Source organism: Larimichthys crocea, chromosome III (assembly GCF_000972845.2).
Source record: "Larimichthys crocea isolate SSNF chromosome III, L_crocea_2.0, whole genome shotgun sequence".
In the NCBI taxonomy this organism is placed as follows: Eukaryota; Metazoa; Chordata; class Actinopteri; family Sciaenidae; genus Larimichthys; species Larimichthys crocea.
In genome coordinates, this window is record NC_040013.1 from 41,900,930 (window position 1) to 41,918,571 (window position 17,642).

Consider the following 17,642-nt stretch of genomic DNA (forward strand, 5'->3'; position numbering starts at 1 on the left):
CCTGTGCCTCGTTCTTTCAATTTTTTATGTCAATTTTTTTCTCTTTTACAGTTTTAGCAGGATGTCGGAGGCAGCTGCTGAGAGCCGGCGCTCCCGCCTACACAGTCGCCTCACAGCCTGCACCGAGGAATCTACCCGTCAGGACATTTGCTGCTGTCAAGTGAGTTCACAAACCTTGTGTTTACTAAAACACTTTATCCAGAGAGGTTTTTCTGATGCACCTGTTTAACATCTCCCCTCTCGTTTGTCAGGTCACTAAAGAAAGGCAAGAAAGAGGAGACGGAGAAGGAAGTGAAGAAACCGAAGGTAGTCATTGATGACAAAGACAGACATAAACCTTATGGCAAAACGGCGTGGACACCTGTGGATGACGTGTACATCATGAGGTACTACCCCAGGACGATCTATGACGCAGGAGAAGCCATTGACATGCTGAAGAACTTTCAGATGTTGGACTTCACTCCCCACACACAGCCTGTTTACACCGATCTGAGACTAAACATGAAGCTGGAGAAAAAGGTAATAACAAAACTGTAGTCATGTTTTTTTTGCATAAGCTTTTTCTTGCACATATTTGTTTTAGGTAATGTTTCCTTTATTGGAAAGGAAACAATAGAAAGTTGATAGGAAATGAGAGCTGCTGGATGACATGCAACAAAGGTCCCAGGTCAGACTCGTAACAGGATCTTAGGGTCTGGATCATCCTGGAAATTAAGTGATGCATATGACTGGTTGTCCAACCACGTCGGAAATACAGTCTCTCCTAGAAGACATTCATAGTGTTGATGTGTTCACATGAAAAGCGACTGAATAGTAGCAATTAAAAAAAAAAAGAGCTGGAGGGAGAAGTCCAAACCCTGGCTCCTGTCTCCCACCCGCAAGCTGGCCAGTCACAGTGAAGTGTTCATTAATGTTGGATTGTTGGTTTCATACCGTTAGAGACATTGTCGGATGCAGCTCCTCTTATTTTGACTTTGAAAATACTAGCATGCTCTAGTATCTTGGCCTTAATGATTTCATTTTCATGGATGTGATTAATACCTAAATTGTGACCTGGCATGGTATAGTAGAGAGTGTAGAAAACCTTTTTAATAGGCGTTTTATTGACACACAATTGTAGGTGGTCAGATTTTCTTCTGAGTTGGATAGAATTTGAAGACACTGGCCTGTTTTAGTTCAGGTTATTACTACATAGATTGTGACTGAGTTAGTTGCCAGTTTACTAGGTACACATTGTTAAGCTGATGCAGTCTAATCCAACAGCTCTGCAATAACTCCTCCTTCATGAAGGTTTCTATGTTTAACTGTTAGAGTGGCATTTGTTCAAATGTATCGCTCATTTTGGATTTAGTTTGTATTTCCTTACAAGCCCAAATACAAAAATCTAACTTGCATTGGAAATAACAAAACAGATCTTCAAATGTAAGGTATAATATGTAACCTTCCCACATTCAAATGTCTAAAAACACTAGACCTATGTTATTATATATATTTTGTTGTGTTGTATACTCGCATCATCCTAAATGTCGAAACCTTGAAAACATGTCATTTTATTTTGATAATGGTGTGTTTCCTCGCTTCCTTCTAGTTTCCTAACGTTCAGGTAAACACAGGATAGAAGAGTGAGGAAGGAAGTCTGCAAACATGTCTAAATGTGGCATGAATAAAACTTTAATATGTCACTTCAGATAGATTTTCATCAGCGAATGTGGTCAAGACAAATCCCACGATCCTACGCTCTTTCACAATGTCATCATACTATGTTTTTTATTATTGTTATTATGTGAAAGATCCCCTGATATCAGAAAATAAAATGAATGTCGTATCTGTATGAAAGTCGTATCTGTATTGCTATATGTGCTGGCAAATTTTCTGTGTGGTCAAATCTGCACCCACAGCTGAATCTCTGCAGGTCCACAAGACATGACAGCTCTCAGCTCCAATGAAGTCTGTAGGGAAGTCTGGACATTTGGAGTCAATTTATTTTTTATAACTGTCTAGCAGGACACTCAAAATAGAACATAATGTCCCGATAACGGGTGATCACATGTCAAATTGTCTGTCCAAGACTAAGTTTAGCAGTCTTGGAATCAGACTTGGCTCGCTTGTTTGGCGCTTTTTTTTTTTTTTTTTTTTTTTTTTTTTTGGTACTTTCCAGCCCTGACTGTTACTGTAACACGGCACTTCCACAAATACGATCGGTATTTACCGCATTAATCTTTGCAACATGGGCAGTTTTTGTTAATCAGCAAAAAACATGTGGCACTGAGGAATAAAGACCTCATGAGGTTGTTTCCACATCACAGGACTGCAGAGCTGCAGAGTCCACATGAGACAGACTTGCTCACATCTGTTTGTCTCCGCAGAGCTATGCAGAACCAGTGTCTATATGCATAATGAATTAAGAGCACTCCAGAGAAATGAAAAATTAAAGTGGTGGCAGAAAAGATTTGAAGACTTGATTATCTAAGCTTGGTCAAGGGTTGACATCCCTCATTTTTCACATGATTTTTCCCCAAATCCTTTATTTGTTGGAACATGTTGAGTATTGAAATCTGTAACAATTGGATCTGTTTTTCCCTCCTCACAGAAAAAAGTGGACCCCTTTGTCAGCACCATACACTTACCGCACCCCTTCAAGACAGAGATGAACAAAGTTTTAGTTTTTACTGAGGTAAAAAGTTTCTCTTTATTCTTCCCCTCACTAGATCTTCATTTCATAGACAATTAATTACCTCCTGAACATGGTTTCAGATGTGCAGCAGCACCTTTTATTTGTCACCCCGTATGTCAGTAATGAATGGGCTTGTGTGGCAACTGTTTTGGTCACAAAAACCTATAAACAGGATTTGATTAATATTCCTGTCGAGCAGCACAGGTTGTGGGTTGTAACTTTGATGCGCATGTTAACGACCATAATGGATGACACTGGTGGGGTCTGCCACACTTTGACACACCCAAAGCAGATAAGAATGGGTAATGTTGTCTCCGTGTTTCCCTGCAGGATGCTGATGAAGCCAAAGAAGCCCAGGAGAACGGAGCTGCGTTTGCTGGAGGGGTGGAGCTCATACAGCCGGTGAGTTGGTTAAGCATCACATACTGTATTCTTTGATCTAAACCCTGTCTACATCAGACTGTGCCTGCAGCTGCTGCTGTTGTTCTGCTGATGTGCTGCTGTTTGCTACGTGTTGTCGGTTTATATAAAGGGTAAGGCATCATGCTGATTGTTTCAGAGCAGACTTGAATTAGATGGCAATTGGTTTCCTGAAACACAAGCACATGAACACATTCGTTTTCAAGTATTTTCAAGGTTTGCTGTGCAGTAATTTTTCATGTTATGTTTGAGTCACCTTCAGCTAATGGTACACCTGCATTGCATGTAACTTGTACTGTAAAGTCAATCTACAAGCAGCTACACACACACACACACACACACACACACACACACACGTGCCCCATTACATTACAATTGGTAAAAAAAAAAAAAAAACACTGTGTGCCATGTCTGTTTATTTAGTGGCTTGAAAAATCAAACAGGAAGGACAAATTAATTTGTTACACTGGCTACACAACTGATAATGCAAACAGTTGTATGCACGCGCACACATGCACACACGCACCAGCTTCAACCTTTAAATCTGTCAACAACTATTTGCTCAATTCATCGTGTACAGGTCTGTATTTGTATCTAACTAGAATTTAGACTCCTGCAGGACTCTTTCTAATCTACTTTTATTTCATTCCTGTCCAGATCTTAGATGATGAGATTTCAGCAGACTTCTATGTAGCCGTGCCAGATATACTGCAGAAGCTTTTACCACTGAAAAACAAACTGAGGAAGAAGTTTCCAAAGAGCAAGAGAGGTAAACTGAGGATCAAAACAATAAGTCACCCCGGTGTCTCCTCCCAATTTCAGGACAATTTAACTTTTCATTGGTTGATAGTTTTACTGTAGTGACAAAGATAAATAAAAATCTATAATGTAAATATATTCATGACCACAGAGGAGTGCTGATCAATTATTTTCTTTGTCTCTCTGTCTGTTGGCATTCAGGCTCAGTCGGCATCCACATTCCCAAGATGTTGCAGTTGTTTAAAACGGGTCATGAGTACATGGTGGAGAGCGAATGCTACGTCAGGACCCAGATAGCCACGGTACGTCTCAGCAAAGTGATATTGTTCAGCATTATTACAGTTTTTTTTTTTCAGTGTTATTATTTGAGTACAGATATGTGAGGGTGTACATCTTCCTGTCAGCGACACAAGTGTGAAGGAGGCTTTCAGTGACCAGGGCAGAGGCAGTTTTACATTTTAAATCTTGCAAGTTTAAGTGGTCAAAGTTTAGAAATAAATCCTGATTAAATAATTAAAAGTCCATGTTCCTAACAGGAAACTGGAACATAAAATATATGCACCCTGAACACAACTGGACAAGTGTTGTGGTGTATTGGGAATGAAAGACTAAATCCGATTTGGCATCTTTTCTTGTCCCTGTGTTTCTTTCTACCAGGCTCCATTTTGAATGGCCAAAGATCATAAAGTCATTTTATATTGTGTCAGCAGGTGATGGGTTCAGTCTTTTTCTGGTCTTAGTGTTAATGGTTTGTACTGTCTGTATGGGTTTCAAATGGAGAAAACACAATTTTAAAAAGGAACATCAAGTTCTGAAGACTAAAACCAGATGAACATGGAACATACATAGATATCAGTCAGCCAATATCATCTGTGAGTTGCATTCACTAGTAGTAAGTAAAGTAAGTGTGTAGTAGTACTTTTACAAACATCAGCTCTTAGAAAGAGGGATGAGACCAGTGAACATTAAAGCCAACAAAGTATGCAGATGAATTTTGTTTGTTACAGTAGTAAGGTTTCATTTCACACTGTTTCCTTTCCGCACAGCTCGACATGCCCAGAGAACACATCTTTGCCAACCTGCAAACTATCCTGCTTGATGTTTGCTCCCACCGACCAGCCGATATGGGTAAGTTTACCAGAACGGGCTAATCATTACAACACGCTAGTTCAACCACTGACATAAAATGACTTCAGGATTGCTTTTCTCTCAACAGCAGCTTATGAACGCTCTCTGTAATTGTTTGGACAGCTCTTCAGGATAGAAAAACACATCGCTGATTGATTCATGTTTGCCATGATGGTTGTTGGAGAGAAAAGGCTTTTAAAATGTGCCAGCTTTTATCTGCATGGTAGTTTTGATTTCCCTCCCTGGTTGAGGTTACACTTCTGGAGCCAGCTTGATGCAGACAACAAGGCGAATGTCAGCCAGACTTTAACTGAGACTGAGGTGCCTCACAGTGCTGGTATGAACTGAACAGAAACAGAAATCCAGTCATTTCAGTGTGCTGGAGTTAATTCTGTTCCACTGTTCTGTGCATTTGTTTTACTTTCTGTTCAATAATGCGACGCTGAGTGTAATTATCAGCTAATGGACCGTCATTAGAGGCAGAGGCTTAAATGATCTACATTTTAATTGATTCTGAGCTTGCTAAATAAAATGTCATTAGCAGCGGTCCCACTGAAGTAAACTGCAGAGCTTTCAGGAATGCTGATTGAAGACACTTTAAAACGGGTGGCCTTTTGTGACATGCATCATCTGACATCAAGAACTCTTTACTCTGCCATTTATCGTAGATCCTTCCCTTGAGGACCCCTGAGGTGTGTTTTGTTCTGTTATGCGCCTTTCATCCCGACAAAGTGTGGCTGTTTACAGGAGACTAAAGTTTAATGTGTGCAGGAAAACTAATGAATGTGCAGGCAGAACCAAATGCCCATGGCTGAAGGTGGCATAATGACCCGTAAGGTCAATAAAGAAGTTACAATAAAGAGCCACTAAGCAGATATTGTCAAATGTAGAAAACCTCAAGGTTTGAAGAGTCGGAGTCATATCCACAGTCATACTTGAAAAACAATTTTTAGCCAAGAAGGATTCCCAGATTTTGAACAAACCTTCTGCGTGTAAGCATATTTACGTGGTGCATTATTTCCTGCTTGTCCCTGTGAAAATATCAGTTCTGTTTTTCATGCTTATCTACTTACAAAAAAGTGCAAGACAAAAGTGATAGTTGTGCCTTTTTAATGTAAAACCAGGCACCATAAACGACAGCAACAGACATGGACAAATTCATAGCCATAATTGTATCCTTATGGTCTGCTGCTTGAAAATGTAAATGTTTTTGTCTACATGCTCTGCATCACTTTTAATTGTTTTTAACAACTTAAATATAAACCAAAATACAAAAATTAAAACTAGAGAGTGCCAAGATCTGCCATGACTAACTCCAACTATTAACGGCCTGATAAGATTATGTATTCATCGCATCTGACACAAAATACAAAAAAGATTTTTCAGTTGAAGAAGGAAGAAATCTGTGAGCCATCCATAACACAAATGAATCGCTTGTTTCTTGGCTCATGGCCTCCCTTCGTTTTAGAGATCCTGGTAATTACCAAACAAACAAATCGACTGGGACCAAAAGGAAAACTTCCTCTGCAGTCGTCATTAAACTTTCTCACTCTGCCTCAGACCAAAGAGAGCCAGCAGCAGCTCTGTGACTGCACTCGCAGCAGATGCTTCAGCTTAAAGTGCCCACAGTAATGTTGAGTTTGCGTAGTTTTATCCTGGATGACGCCTGTGGGACTCTTCACCACTCACGCTGGAAATGTTAATGCTTTGCTGCACCTGTCCATCTGCAGAAAGCATCCTCGTGCTACAGTAGCTGAGTGATCTCACCCAGTGCCTCGCCCAAGCGCTTCAGTTTTCATCACTGTACAGCGTTTGGTGATGAAGGCGGTGCGTCGAGCCACCAGGGCCTTTCTGAACTCGCAGAGAACTCTCTCTGAATTTGTGCCAACAATCATTACGCAGCAGTTCAACTCCCCCGACAAGAGGTGCACGAGGACTCTGAACATAATTTAATTACCTCTGCATCCAGAAGTCAAAGACCAGAAGATGTGACTATTTAGAATACTTAGTTAACTTGGATTAGCTGAGGTTTTTCTTTATTTCCATTAATGTCTTTTAAAGAGTCATTTGCAGCGTGGGCAGAAACAAGAAGAAACCTCACAGACAAACTGAGAAAAGAGCGTGTGCAACAGTGCACTGTGTGGGTGAGGGAAAGAGAAACCTCCGGGGGCTTATGGGAATTATTAATGATAAAAGCACAGCCATATGCTGATAGATAGACCTGAATATATGAAATATGACAGTTGGGAACATGATGCTAAAATAACTATTCATAAGTAAGTTAAAAGTAATTTTTGTGAACGACTGCAGGGAATATGTGCATGTTTTCAAATGAAAGGGAGAAAGGATGAGTGGGTGTAGTTAACATAGTCAATATCCCGATAAATGCATATGAGGCTGAGCATCAGTTTATATAACATTGTTTTCTGCGTTTTTAACTTCTCAAAACATATTGCCCGAATATTAGACATTGGATATTGTCCAGTTAAGTCTTATTCACTTCCGATGTGATGGAGGTTTCTCTTTACCTGCTGCTACAGAACAATTTTAGTTTTAGATTTTAAAGCCCCTTTTAAACTTAAGATCACCTCTAGATATGTTAGGAACTATAGAAAAAGACTCTTCTTTAAATAATAGTTTGTCTGATATTGTTTTCCATAAAAAGGTTCAGTTTATCATTTAAAAATGTACACTGGAAGCTTCAGGTTTCCACATCATGACCATGGTTTTCTCAAGTCATGTTCAGTTTCTCTGGTTTAGGAGCAGTACTGAAACAGTTTCAATACTGCTCAGTTTAAATGTTGGCTTTTAGTGTCTAATGCTGCCCAAAATACTCAATGTTCAATTATTATTATTATTATTACCAGTGTCATCTAGAAATGGTTGGCTAAGTTAAAATATGTTGAATATGTTTGACTTAAATATTCTTAAATTATTTGTTACCGAACACAACCTTCTGATGACCTTAACAGTCATAATGATGCAAAAATCAACTTAGAAATTGTCTATTTTTTTTATTTTATTCCAGCTCAAAAATTCATTACATCAGCTGCTACATCGGTAATCTTTAAATGTGTACCCTCTAAAATCAGCTTCGGCATCAAGAATTGGTCTGCAGAGAAATTTCCTTTTGACTTCACACCTCCTTTTTTCCCACCATGTTAAAATGAGCTCTAAACGACTGCTACTACATAATTCTGACTAAAGAATGTTTTTTTCTTTTCCTCTCCTCCCCTTCCTCCTCTCAGGACCTTTCATCGAGCGGGCGATCATTGCCAGTCAAACCAGTGAAGCTCTGTGGTATAAGAGCAAAGACCTTTTACCGAAACCAGCGGAGGAGAAGATGGAATGACCTGTTTCAGATTGTGTATATATGCACCATAATAAATAAAGTATTTGTTTTGAGTTTGGCTCCCGACTACTGGTACCTCTTGTTTTCAAAAAAATCCCTGGAGAGTAAAGGAGGACAAAACATACAAGGTGATCGTCGAGAAAAGTGACTTTTATTAATCGGTCAGTTGTACGGTTATTGTTTTTCAGGACATCTGGGGGGTCATAAAAAAAGTTTCCCATGTGTGTTACCCAAATAAGTACTTGTAAAAGTTCAGCTTGGTAGTACAGTATGTCATTTTTATGTTTACTACAGTCGACCTCATTGCCTTTTTTAATTCTTTAAGCGTTTAGCTCAAGTACCCCACGTTAAGTTAAATTTGCCTAAATTTGCTAAAATCTGCAAATAACTTTTAAAATATAAATAGCTGCATACAATGAATGAATAGGATTCTCCAGATGGAACAGTTGTTAGTCTTTTAGGGAAAACACTGAGTGGTCCAAGAAGTCTTTTTCAGTAAGCCTTTATATCGGATGTCTCAATGAACTCACTATAGGCGTCCATAGTTTGTTCGGATCTTTACCTCCTCGTTACAAAACCATTTTTTAGACAAGGGTGTGCTTTCAACTTTGTATCAACAGTTTGCATTTGTTCTTTCCTGTTTCAACATGGCAGTCCTCATCCCTGTGCACAAAGCTGGCTCTACAATAGGACTGAACGCTGATGGCTGATCTCTGCAGCTGGATTTTAAAATCTGAAAAACCTTAAACCAGAAGAGAGTGGAGGCTTTTATAGCTTCAAATTAATGCTCATAGTTTTGGAATGTTTCTGTCCACATACTTTTAGCGATGTACCATGGTCTGCTTACAGAAATTGCTATAACTCAGGTGTAGTTCTGCCATTCAAACACCAGGAGGCAGTATTGAAACAGCCTGAGCTGGTGACCCCCTGTAGAAATAAATGAAGGGCTTCCTGCAACCTGTTGCAGCTAAAATCATATGAACATTGTCACCAAAGGAGACAACTTTGATTTTTTATTCTCTGAATATTTTACTCAATAATTCATAAAGGCAAGTGGGGCCACCAACACTTGATGTACTCTTTCATAATTCATAAAGTATCTTGTGACCTTCATTGCAGAATGTATGAGTGCACAGTGGCTCCTGCTGGTACTTTAAAAAAGTCTTGAAGGTTCCCTGGAAGCATTAAAAGTTGCTGAAAATGACTGAATGTGCTTGAAAAGTTCACATCAGTTCATCATCAGAAGAAAAAATTGAACAGAACCTTTTGCTTTTGGTTTATATTAGGTTAACACTGCACCTGCCTCCCCAACCTGTCAGGGCCAAGATTTCCCCTTATAAAACAGCCCACAGCATTATTTCTGCATTCACTGCAGTTCTTTTTGTGTCTTTGGGAAGGTAAAGCATGATATATGATGTACCAAACTAGCTTTCAAACTTTTCAAACTGTGTGTGTGTTGAATCAGTGCAGCAAATTACACACCCATCTTCTCGTGCTGTGCTGGTAGATATTCAGTGTACGATTGAGATAAGTTGGAACTTTTATTGGTCCCTGTGGGGGAATTAGGCTTCTGCAGCAGCTGATGTAATAGGATAGGGCAGTGGAGAGAGGAGACTATAGAAAGAGAATCTGCAGAAATACTAAAAATGGTTCAAATGACTTCACTGAGTGAGAGAACAAGCAATGGGTTCACCAAAGTTGTTTGTGGAACTGTTGTTTTGACGCTTATAGATCTGTTTTGTTCATACAGATTAGGTATAAGATATCGTCATTCTGATATTCCATATTGTAATGATACTGTTTTTGTCTGCTTTGTACATATGACATCTTTTGCATCTCTGTCCATCCTGGGAAATATTGTCCTCCTCTGTTCTGCTTTGTTAAAGAGTTTGTTGGGGGAGTTGTTCCTTGTCTGAATAGAGGGTCTAAAGACAGAGGCTCTAAGTTCTGTAAAACTCTTTGAGGCAAATGTGTGACTCATCTTACGGCCCTATATTATATTAAAACATGATATATTAATATGTATATTTCTAATCCCATATTATAATCAAAAGTCTTCATGGCTGGGGTTCAGTAGGACACAACTAAACTGACACAGCTGACCTCCATGAAGATAAAACAAAATTGTCAAAATAAAATATCATTTGACATTATAATATGAGCAAAAGAATGCCTTACTTGATTTTTCTGTTCTTGGGGCAGACTGCTGAAACAATTATTTGACTAACTGACCGAAAATCAGTTGGAAAACATTTTGATATTTGAATGATCTATTTTCAAGCAAAACTGTAGCAATTGCTTATTTTAACTTATCTAGTCTGAAGATTCACTCCCTTTCTGTATCATTGCTGCTTTTAGTTTTTAGAGTGTTGGTGGCACAAAAACATTTAAAGATGTCATCATGGCATTTTATCGACAAAAACAACTATATAATTAATCAAGAAAATAACGAGCATATTAACTGATAATGAAAATGACAATACAATACAAACAATGCATAAAGAAACACCTAGGACATTTACGTTTTCTCGCCCAAGGTTAATAACATCTGTGAAAAACAACTATGTCACAAACAGTCATTTCATAGTCATAGTTTCAGTCAACATTATTTTCCATCATTCTAATTAAAAGCCTCAGTGAATGACAAAGAAGGAAAACAGTACAGAAGAAGTATCTGTCATCTAGTTGATGAGGCCTTGCCCCAACCATGAATAACTTTATAAAGATACCTAATTTATGTTGTTTTTCTTTTTCTTATTTGCATAAAACTGTCTCTATGGCCTCGACCAGAGATGTATGAGGGTGAACCTGCCTATCCTGAGTTTACTCTCCTTATTAAATTTGACCTCAATGTGACAATAAAGTATGTCTGAGCTCAGTTATCAGCAGACTCAACATGAAGTGTCAGAATGATGACAACTAAAGAGTTCCTAAAAGGGAACACATGAAATATTCTGACTGATTTCTGTTCATGTTGTCAGGATCACAGACTGAAGGTTAAGGTTTACCCAAATTTTTAAGTCTTCCACTGCGTCACTGGGTCTTTGTTATAAATAGGTGCAGGGTGCAGACAGCAGCGGCATTAAAGCAGAAGAAAGAAAGCTTGTTCAAAGGCAAAACTGATTCTGATCCCTGTTTTTGGCAGAGGACAAAAGAGCTGAACGGAGATCAGGTTACCACCATGTGACACTGAGGAATCTCAGCCCTAACCCTACACTCTGATTAAACATTACACTCACAGACAGAGAGGGCTGCAGACATCCTATAATACTCAGTATTATATTATATGTTACGGTTTAGAGTGATATTATACAAAGATCAGCTGAATTGAATACCCTGCAGCTACAATGGATGAGAGGTCCACCAGAAATCCTATTGTAATACTTTATTAAGGCAATATGCTGGATCACTGGATCTCCACAAAATCCCTACAGTGATTATTATAGTGACACCTTGTGACACTTATGAACACTCACAATTAAATGCATGCAGTATAATGACAACATATGAATGTTAATAACAGTAACCATTATTAATTTAAAAAATGTTATCAAGTAAGACAAAGTAACTAAAATCTGCCACCAGGGGTGTGATGTTAAAGTTACTCTAAACTTTAACTAAATTATTTGTCTGTTTTTTACCACTATGACGTGTGCTGCTGCCTTTCTTGGCCAGGTCACCCTTGTGAAAGAGGTCTTGATCTCAATGGGTTTTTTATCTGGTTAAATAAAGGTTATAATAATAATAATAAACTCAGTGTTAAAATATTTGAAATGATTTGAAGAATCTCATGTATTGAAGGCATCAAAGATAAACAGAGTGAAAATTGAGAAGTTTAGAAGTTAATATTACACCTAAAGTGCCATAGAGTGCAATATCATCACCTTAAACACTATATAAATGTAGCAACAGGATACGAAAATAATAAGGCACATTATGGTGGATAAAATGCCATTAGGTAAAGGTTAGGTTAGATGAAGTCACCATTAACATCCTACAGCTGACTAACAAAGATTTAAAAACACCATGAAGTAAGTTAAGGTCACTAAACACACAGTAAAAACTCAGTATTGAGTACCACAGACTAGGAATATTATAACCACCAGACACCATGTGGTAAAATTGTGTATGAAAAGTAGGATTAAGTGAAACTCCACAGAGCACTACAGAGACACTGTGGCATACATCAGTAATGTATCATTTTTGGAAAGCCACAAATCACAAGCTGTGAAAGGGATTCAAATGATGACTCATTCATTCATCACAAAATTCTCTCCATCATGTTTTAATCCCCAAGGAGCACAGTCCATATCATGCGAGATTATGATATCTGCGAGGTGGGTGGTGGAGGTAGAGGTGGAGGGGGGGAGGGAGCAGAGGAGAGGTGGGACGTCCTCCTGGAGAGAGGAGGGGAGGACGAACAAGAAAGAGAAGAAGGAGAAGAGAAAGAGGAGGAGGGAGGGAGGGAGTCGGGGGCTTGGGGAGCACAAGTAGACCGCTGCACCGCAAGAAGTGACTTCAAACACCGCGCAACATTCACAGCAGGAGCGCTAAAAGTCCGACCGCCTCTCCGTCTCTCGTCGTCATGCGTCTCGGCTTTTAAAAAGCTTTCCCGGCTGCTGCTTCTGCTGCTGGGGAGAGGACAAATCACCTTACGCCTGGTGTTCTTTTTTTTTTTTCTTCTTCTTTTCTTTTGGGGACAGAGTTTTGTGCGCGACCGGCAGAGCAGTGAACAGGCGGAGAAGGAGGAGGTGGATACTTCTCCAGGTTTCAGGACTGCACCGCATTCCAGCACGGAGCGCAGCGCTCAGGAGTCGGACCCGGTGCGCTCTGTCTCTCCGCTCGGCTCCCACTCCTTTGAAAGATTCGTGCATCTTTCCTGGTTGTTTTCTTGTACATCGGGACCTCAATAATGCCCTGTAAGAACTGCTTTCATCTGAGCTAGAGAGAGAAACACAAAAACATCGCTCACCCCCTCCTTCTGACTGGATTTGGATTTAATTCCCTTTTTGGCTGCGACCATGGGTGGATGGTGGATACTTGTTGGCGCTCTGGCTGGGATCCTCACCGTCCCCCGTGGGATACATGGTTGGTATTTTTGGTCTTGTTTCACCAAACCAGTTGTTCGGGTTGTTATGTGGGTCAGGGGTTATCAGGGACCACCATGCGCACTCACACTAGAGCCACAAACTCTAGATTTGGCCAGATTCAGTTCCATGTTGGCTACTTCAAAACGGAATCATAAATCTGTCCAGTCTGCACATAGAAATCTTGTAGAGGAGTGAAAGTTTTAGCCCGAATTATTTCCAATGATTTGCCGGAGGTCCTGAACTCCGTCAATGACCCCTGAAGTGGGGCTGGACCTTGCTTTTGGACCCCTGGAGCAGGTTTCTCAGTGATGATTGCACAGATTTACAATTGAGCCACAAAGTAGTGCTTTCAAAGCAAGCTCTTTCCCATCACATAGACATTCATTTAACAGGAATGAGCACCCTCCACCTGGGATGACAAGTGTTCATCATCAAGTGCAGATTTAAAGGTTTATGATGCTGAGCAAGCAGCAACCATACTCAGATTAGTCAAATCTGTCCTCTGATTACCTGAAAGCATTGATTAGGTGAATTTCATGTGCAGAGATCTCTAAACATCTGTGTAAAAACTGTACTAAATCTGATTTAAAGTGAAGGGTTACATACTGTATGTTGATTTAACAGCATTTCTGTCACCATATTTCAACATGGATGAGAATCTGCTTGACTTTGATACACAGCAGTGGCATGTACCCACAATGGCCCAAATTTAACAAAAGATCTTGAGATCTTTTGATCACCAAATCAGTTTGCGGTGGAAAAAAAGTAAAGACAAACTTCAAAGTCAGTTTGAGAAAGTCTAACTCAAAGAACATACATGCTGGAATACGTTCAGCAACCTGTCTGAAAAATAAATAATGCCCTCAATAAGTGAGACTAAGAGACTGAATAAAAAAGCAACATGTGACGTAAGTAACTTTCTCCTTTCTTAAATATCTCCACAGTCCACTTTGAATCAGATCCTGCTTGTGGCCTCTGCGACATTTAAATATTCATAACTTGGCATCAAATCTAAAAGGTCCACTCGTGCACAGCTATAGTATTCCCATCAGAAGAGTCATAATGTATAAGACTGTCAGGAGCAGAATCTAAAGCAGGTCTGTGAAGCTGTTATTGAACTGACCCATTCAAGGTTTCACTTCATTCCTCAAATCAAAGTCAGTCTTGTTAATATCACAGTCTGCTACCTGCAGGGAAGAACCAGGCTGCATGTTGAATATTGGATGGATTTTTTTGATGGGTGATGAGATGATAAAATACCTTTATGGACAAAAGTTTGGAGCTGGGTTTACATCATGTTACTGTTTCTGACGAATCAGATTATAGTCTCACTTACCAAGGACATTGATTTTGGTTAATAGTGGATACTGTACTTATTCCAGCATAGGTCCACTTTAAAGTTTAAATACACTTCCATTACATGAAACATTGATTTGGTGATTTGCAGGTCCAATGTTGTTAGAGCAGCATGTCAGGTTCAAATATAACCACTGAAACAACCATAATAACTAAAACTTTTCAACAGAATCTAGCCCAGTTTTAAGACTAGATGTGTTTTTTGTTGTTTTTTTTTTAACCTGTAAACCACAAAACTGATGCTTTCAGGGAAACACACACAACAAGAGGATAAATGTGTCTCTTTTACTGCTTTCCCAGCACCACAAGCACTCGATGATGATATATAATTGAAGCAAAAGTCCTCTTCAGTGGAGGGTGCTCATTAAAAAAAAAACTCACCTGACTGTGAGGCACTGCATACTGCGAAAGGCAGCATTTATGGATGATTGTAGAGAAATGGTTTGGTCTGTTTCTTTACAGAAGCAGAGAGTTGCCATGGCTGCTGATAATTTCACGTTGCATGTCATCATGAGGGATGATCATTTAAAATCCTGTTATCTTGAGATATTGCTTGATCACAACTTCATTATCTATTTCCTTAAAATAAAAAATAGTGGTAAAATATGTACATATTTTGTAAAATCAATTTTTATGATGTTCGTTGATGTACATTTCTTTCAAGGCTGAGCGGAACAACTCTATTTATACCATGATTATCTATTTTAAAGACTGAAGGCTTGAGCACAAGGTTTGATTTCTTTTAATTAAGATCCTTATACCAAACCTCTGATGGCGGTTTTAAAGTAGCATGAAACAACAACACTATCTCTGGGCTTCCTCGAAGTAACTCCAAGTAACTACAGAAGTCTAGGTAGTACAAAATTACCTCAAAATTACCTTAAAATGTGCAATATTGTATAATATACAATAATCGAATTATTACTGTACTTATTCTAGTGATATAAAATGATACACTTACTTAGTGTTAATAATTGTTTAAGTCTTGAACTATTGGCTTTTGGAAATTGTTTTCTACAGCAGCAGAACTGCAATTAAAAACGGTATATCTGCCGCAAACGGATTAAACTGACAGATTATATTTTAGAGAGATAACAGTGTGAAGCAGCAGAATAAACAGACTCGCTCTTGGGCATCTTTGTGTGAGAACACAACTGTAACTGTACTCTCGTGTTGTGGACCTGGAGCATTATGGTAAATGTTTACCTCTCGTTGTACTTTCCCCCCCGAGGCGTCTCAGATTTCTCCGGTCTGGATTTGTGAGACATATACCTCAGGCTAGACAGAGATGCATGTCCGTTCATCCGTCTGTGTTTTCTTAACATTTAGCCTTCAAATTGAACAGAGATAGTCATCAGCGCTCTGCCATCTCAGTCTAAAGGTTGCATTTTCCCTAACTGCTAACCGATTTGTGATTATGCTTGTTTCTTTGAACATGCCTGCTTTTGTCATGTTTGATGGTAGAGTCGGCCATGATAAGTAGCATGGGGTTAGGGTTAGGGTTAACCAAAGGTTCCAAGACTTGTGTTTGCCAGACACTGCTTGGTGGTTTTAGAAGGCAGTGTTGACTGTGTTGGTGTAACTAAAGAGGGATTTAGTTCTTGTAAGTTAAACAAATTGTTGAACCTGCTAAACCTCAAAGATTTGTGTGCACACAGATACTCAAAATCTTGGCTTACAGTAAGTGTATGGAGGGGATTCTTCTGTCTTCAAGCCCTGCACGTGAGGTTTTGAGTGTGTGTATGTCCACGTGTAAAGTGTGTCATAGTGTGTATGGATAGATTTAGACTAAACAGTGACGATGGCTAGGCATCTGAGCAGGCTGTGGCATTCAGGTTAAAATGCGAGTCAAGCTAGATGTGAATGTGTGCGTGCATGTTTAGAAGTTTAAAAGTGGGTTCATGTAGGGATTGGCAGTGTCTTTTCTTGTCAGATGGTACAGCAGATTTATGACGGCACAGCCTGTTAACTGCTCAGTCATAGAAAAAGTCAAGACCATGGGGGCCATCGTAGTACATGACTTAGGCTCTTATGAAGCTCTACATTGTCAGATTGAGCTTAACTTTCATCAATCTAAGATGGACTGTGTCAGGCTTAGGTGTACATTGATTAGCTCTAACTATCTCTTGTCATCTTCTGCTATACATTGTCATCTGCAGCTTGAGCTCTATATTGTTCGGCTGATGTTAATGGATGTGCAGCTAAGTGTAACAAAGAATAGCTTAACTTAAACTACCTAAATATGACCATTTTGAGCTGATCTTGACAGAGATGTTGGATATGTCCTGGATTGGGTGTAAGCACACATTTTGATCTTTCAAAGATTATTATTAGCATCACTGCATGTCCTGGCTCCGAAAACTAGTTAATGTGTTTTTATTTTTTATTGTTTAATTTCATCCAGTTTAAGAGCAAACCAGTTTGCAAATGGACCCCCCCAAGTTGACTCATTAAAAGTGCATTCAAACTAAACCTGAAAGTTTTGAACTTTATGCAGCACTTGAGAGGACAGGAAGGTGAATCAGATTAGTCTTTCAGATCAGATACTGAACATTTGTGATCATATGTGTGTCGGTGACATCTGGAACTCTGTAACATGGCTTAGCTTCAACTCAGGGAGATTTTGTTTGTGGATTTTTCTCCCACTGGGATTCAAAATCTGTTTAGTCACTTTCTCTGTAGACATGTATTAACCACATTCAGTGTCTGACAGTGTGCAGCGACACACTTGACACTAAGGACTTATAGAAACTCACATCCTAGCGATAGAAGGGGATTGATTCCTCATCTTCCACGTGGCTGATCTACTGTTTGACTTGAGTGTCTGTGGGAATCATAATGACAGATTTACATAATCTCTGAC

At 39.3% G+C, this 17,642-nt stretch overlaps 2 protein-coding genes across 2 annotated transcripts in view; both read left to right on the top strand.

Moving 5' to 3' along the window:
* The window catches only part of mrpl1 (mitochondrial ribosomal protein L1), an 11,282-nt gene extending 2,883 nt beyond the window's left edge, over window positions 1-8,399 (top strand). The window contains exons 3-10 of the mRNA XM_010750831.3: window positions 52-160; window positions 252-519; window positions 2,591-2,674; window positions 3,005-3,076; window positions 3,752-3,863; window positions 4,055-4,155; window positions 4,900-4,981; window positions 8,230-8,399. Of these exons, the coding sequence (XP_010749133.2) occupies window positions 52-160; window positions 252-519; window positions 2,591-2,674; window positions 3,005-3,076; window positions 3,752-3,863; window positions 4,055-4,155; window positions 4,900-4,981; window positions 8,230-8,333 (932 nt within the window). The 3' untranslated portion in view covers window positions 8,334-8,399. The remainder of the gene's footprint in view (window positions 1-51; window positions 161-251; window positions 520-2,590; window positions 2,675-3,004; window positions 3,077-3,751; window positions 3,864-4,054; window positions 4,156-4,899; window positions 4,982-8,229) is intronic.
* A 4,398-nt stretch (window positions 8,400-12,797) lies between these two features.
* The window catches only part of fras1 (Fraser extracellular matrix complex subunit 1), a 198,245-nt gene continuing 193,400 nt past the window's right edge, over window positions 12,798-17,642 (top strand). The window contains exon 1 of the mRNA XM_019272470.2: window positions 12,798-13,421. Within this exon, the coding sequence (XP_019128015.2) occupies window positions 13,355-13,421 (67 nt within the window). The 5' untranslated portion in view covers window positions 12,798-13,354. The remainder of the gene's footprint in view (window positions 13,422-17,642) is intronic.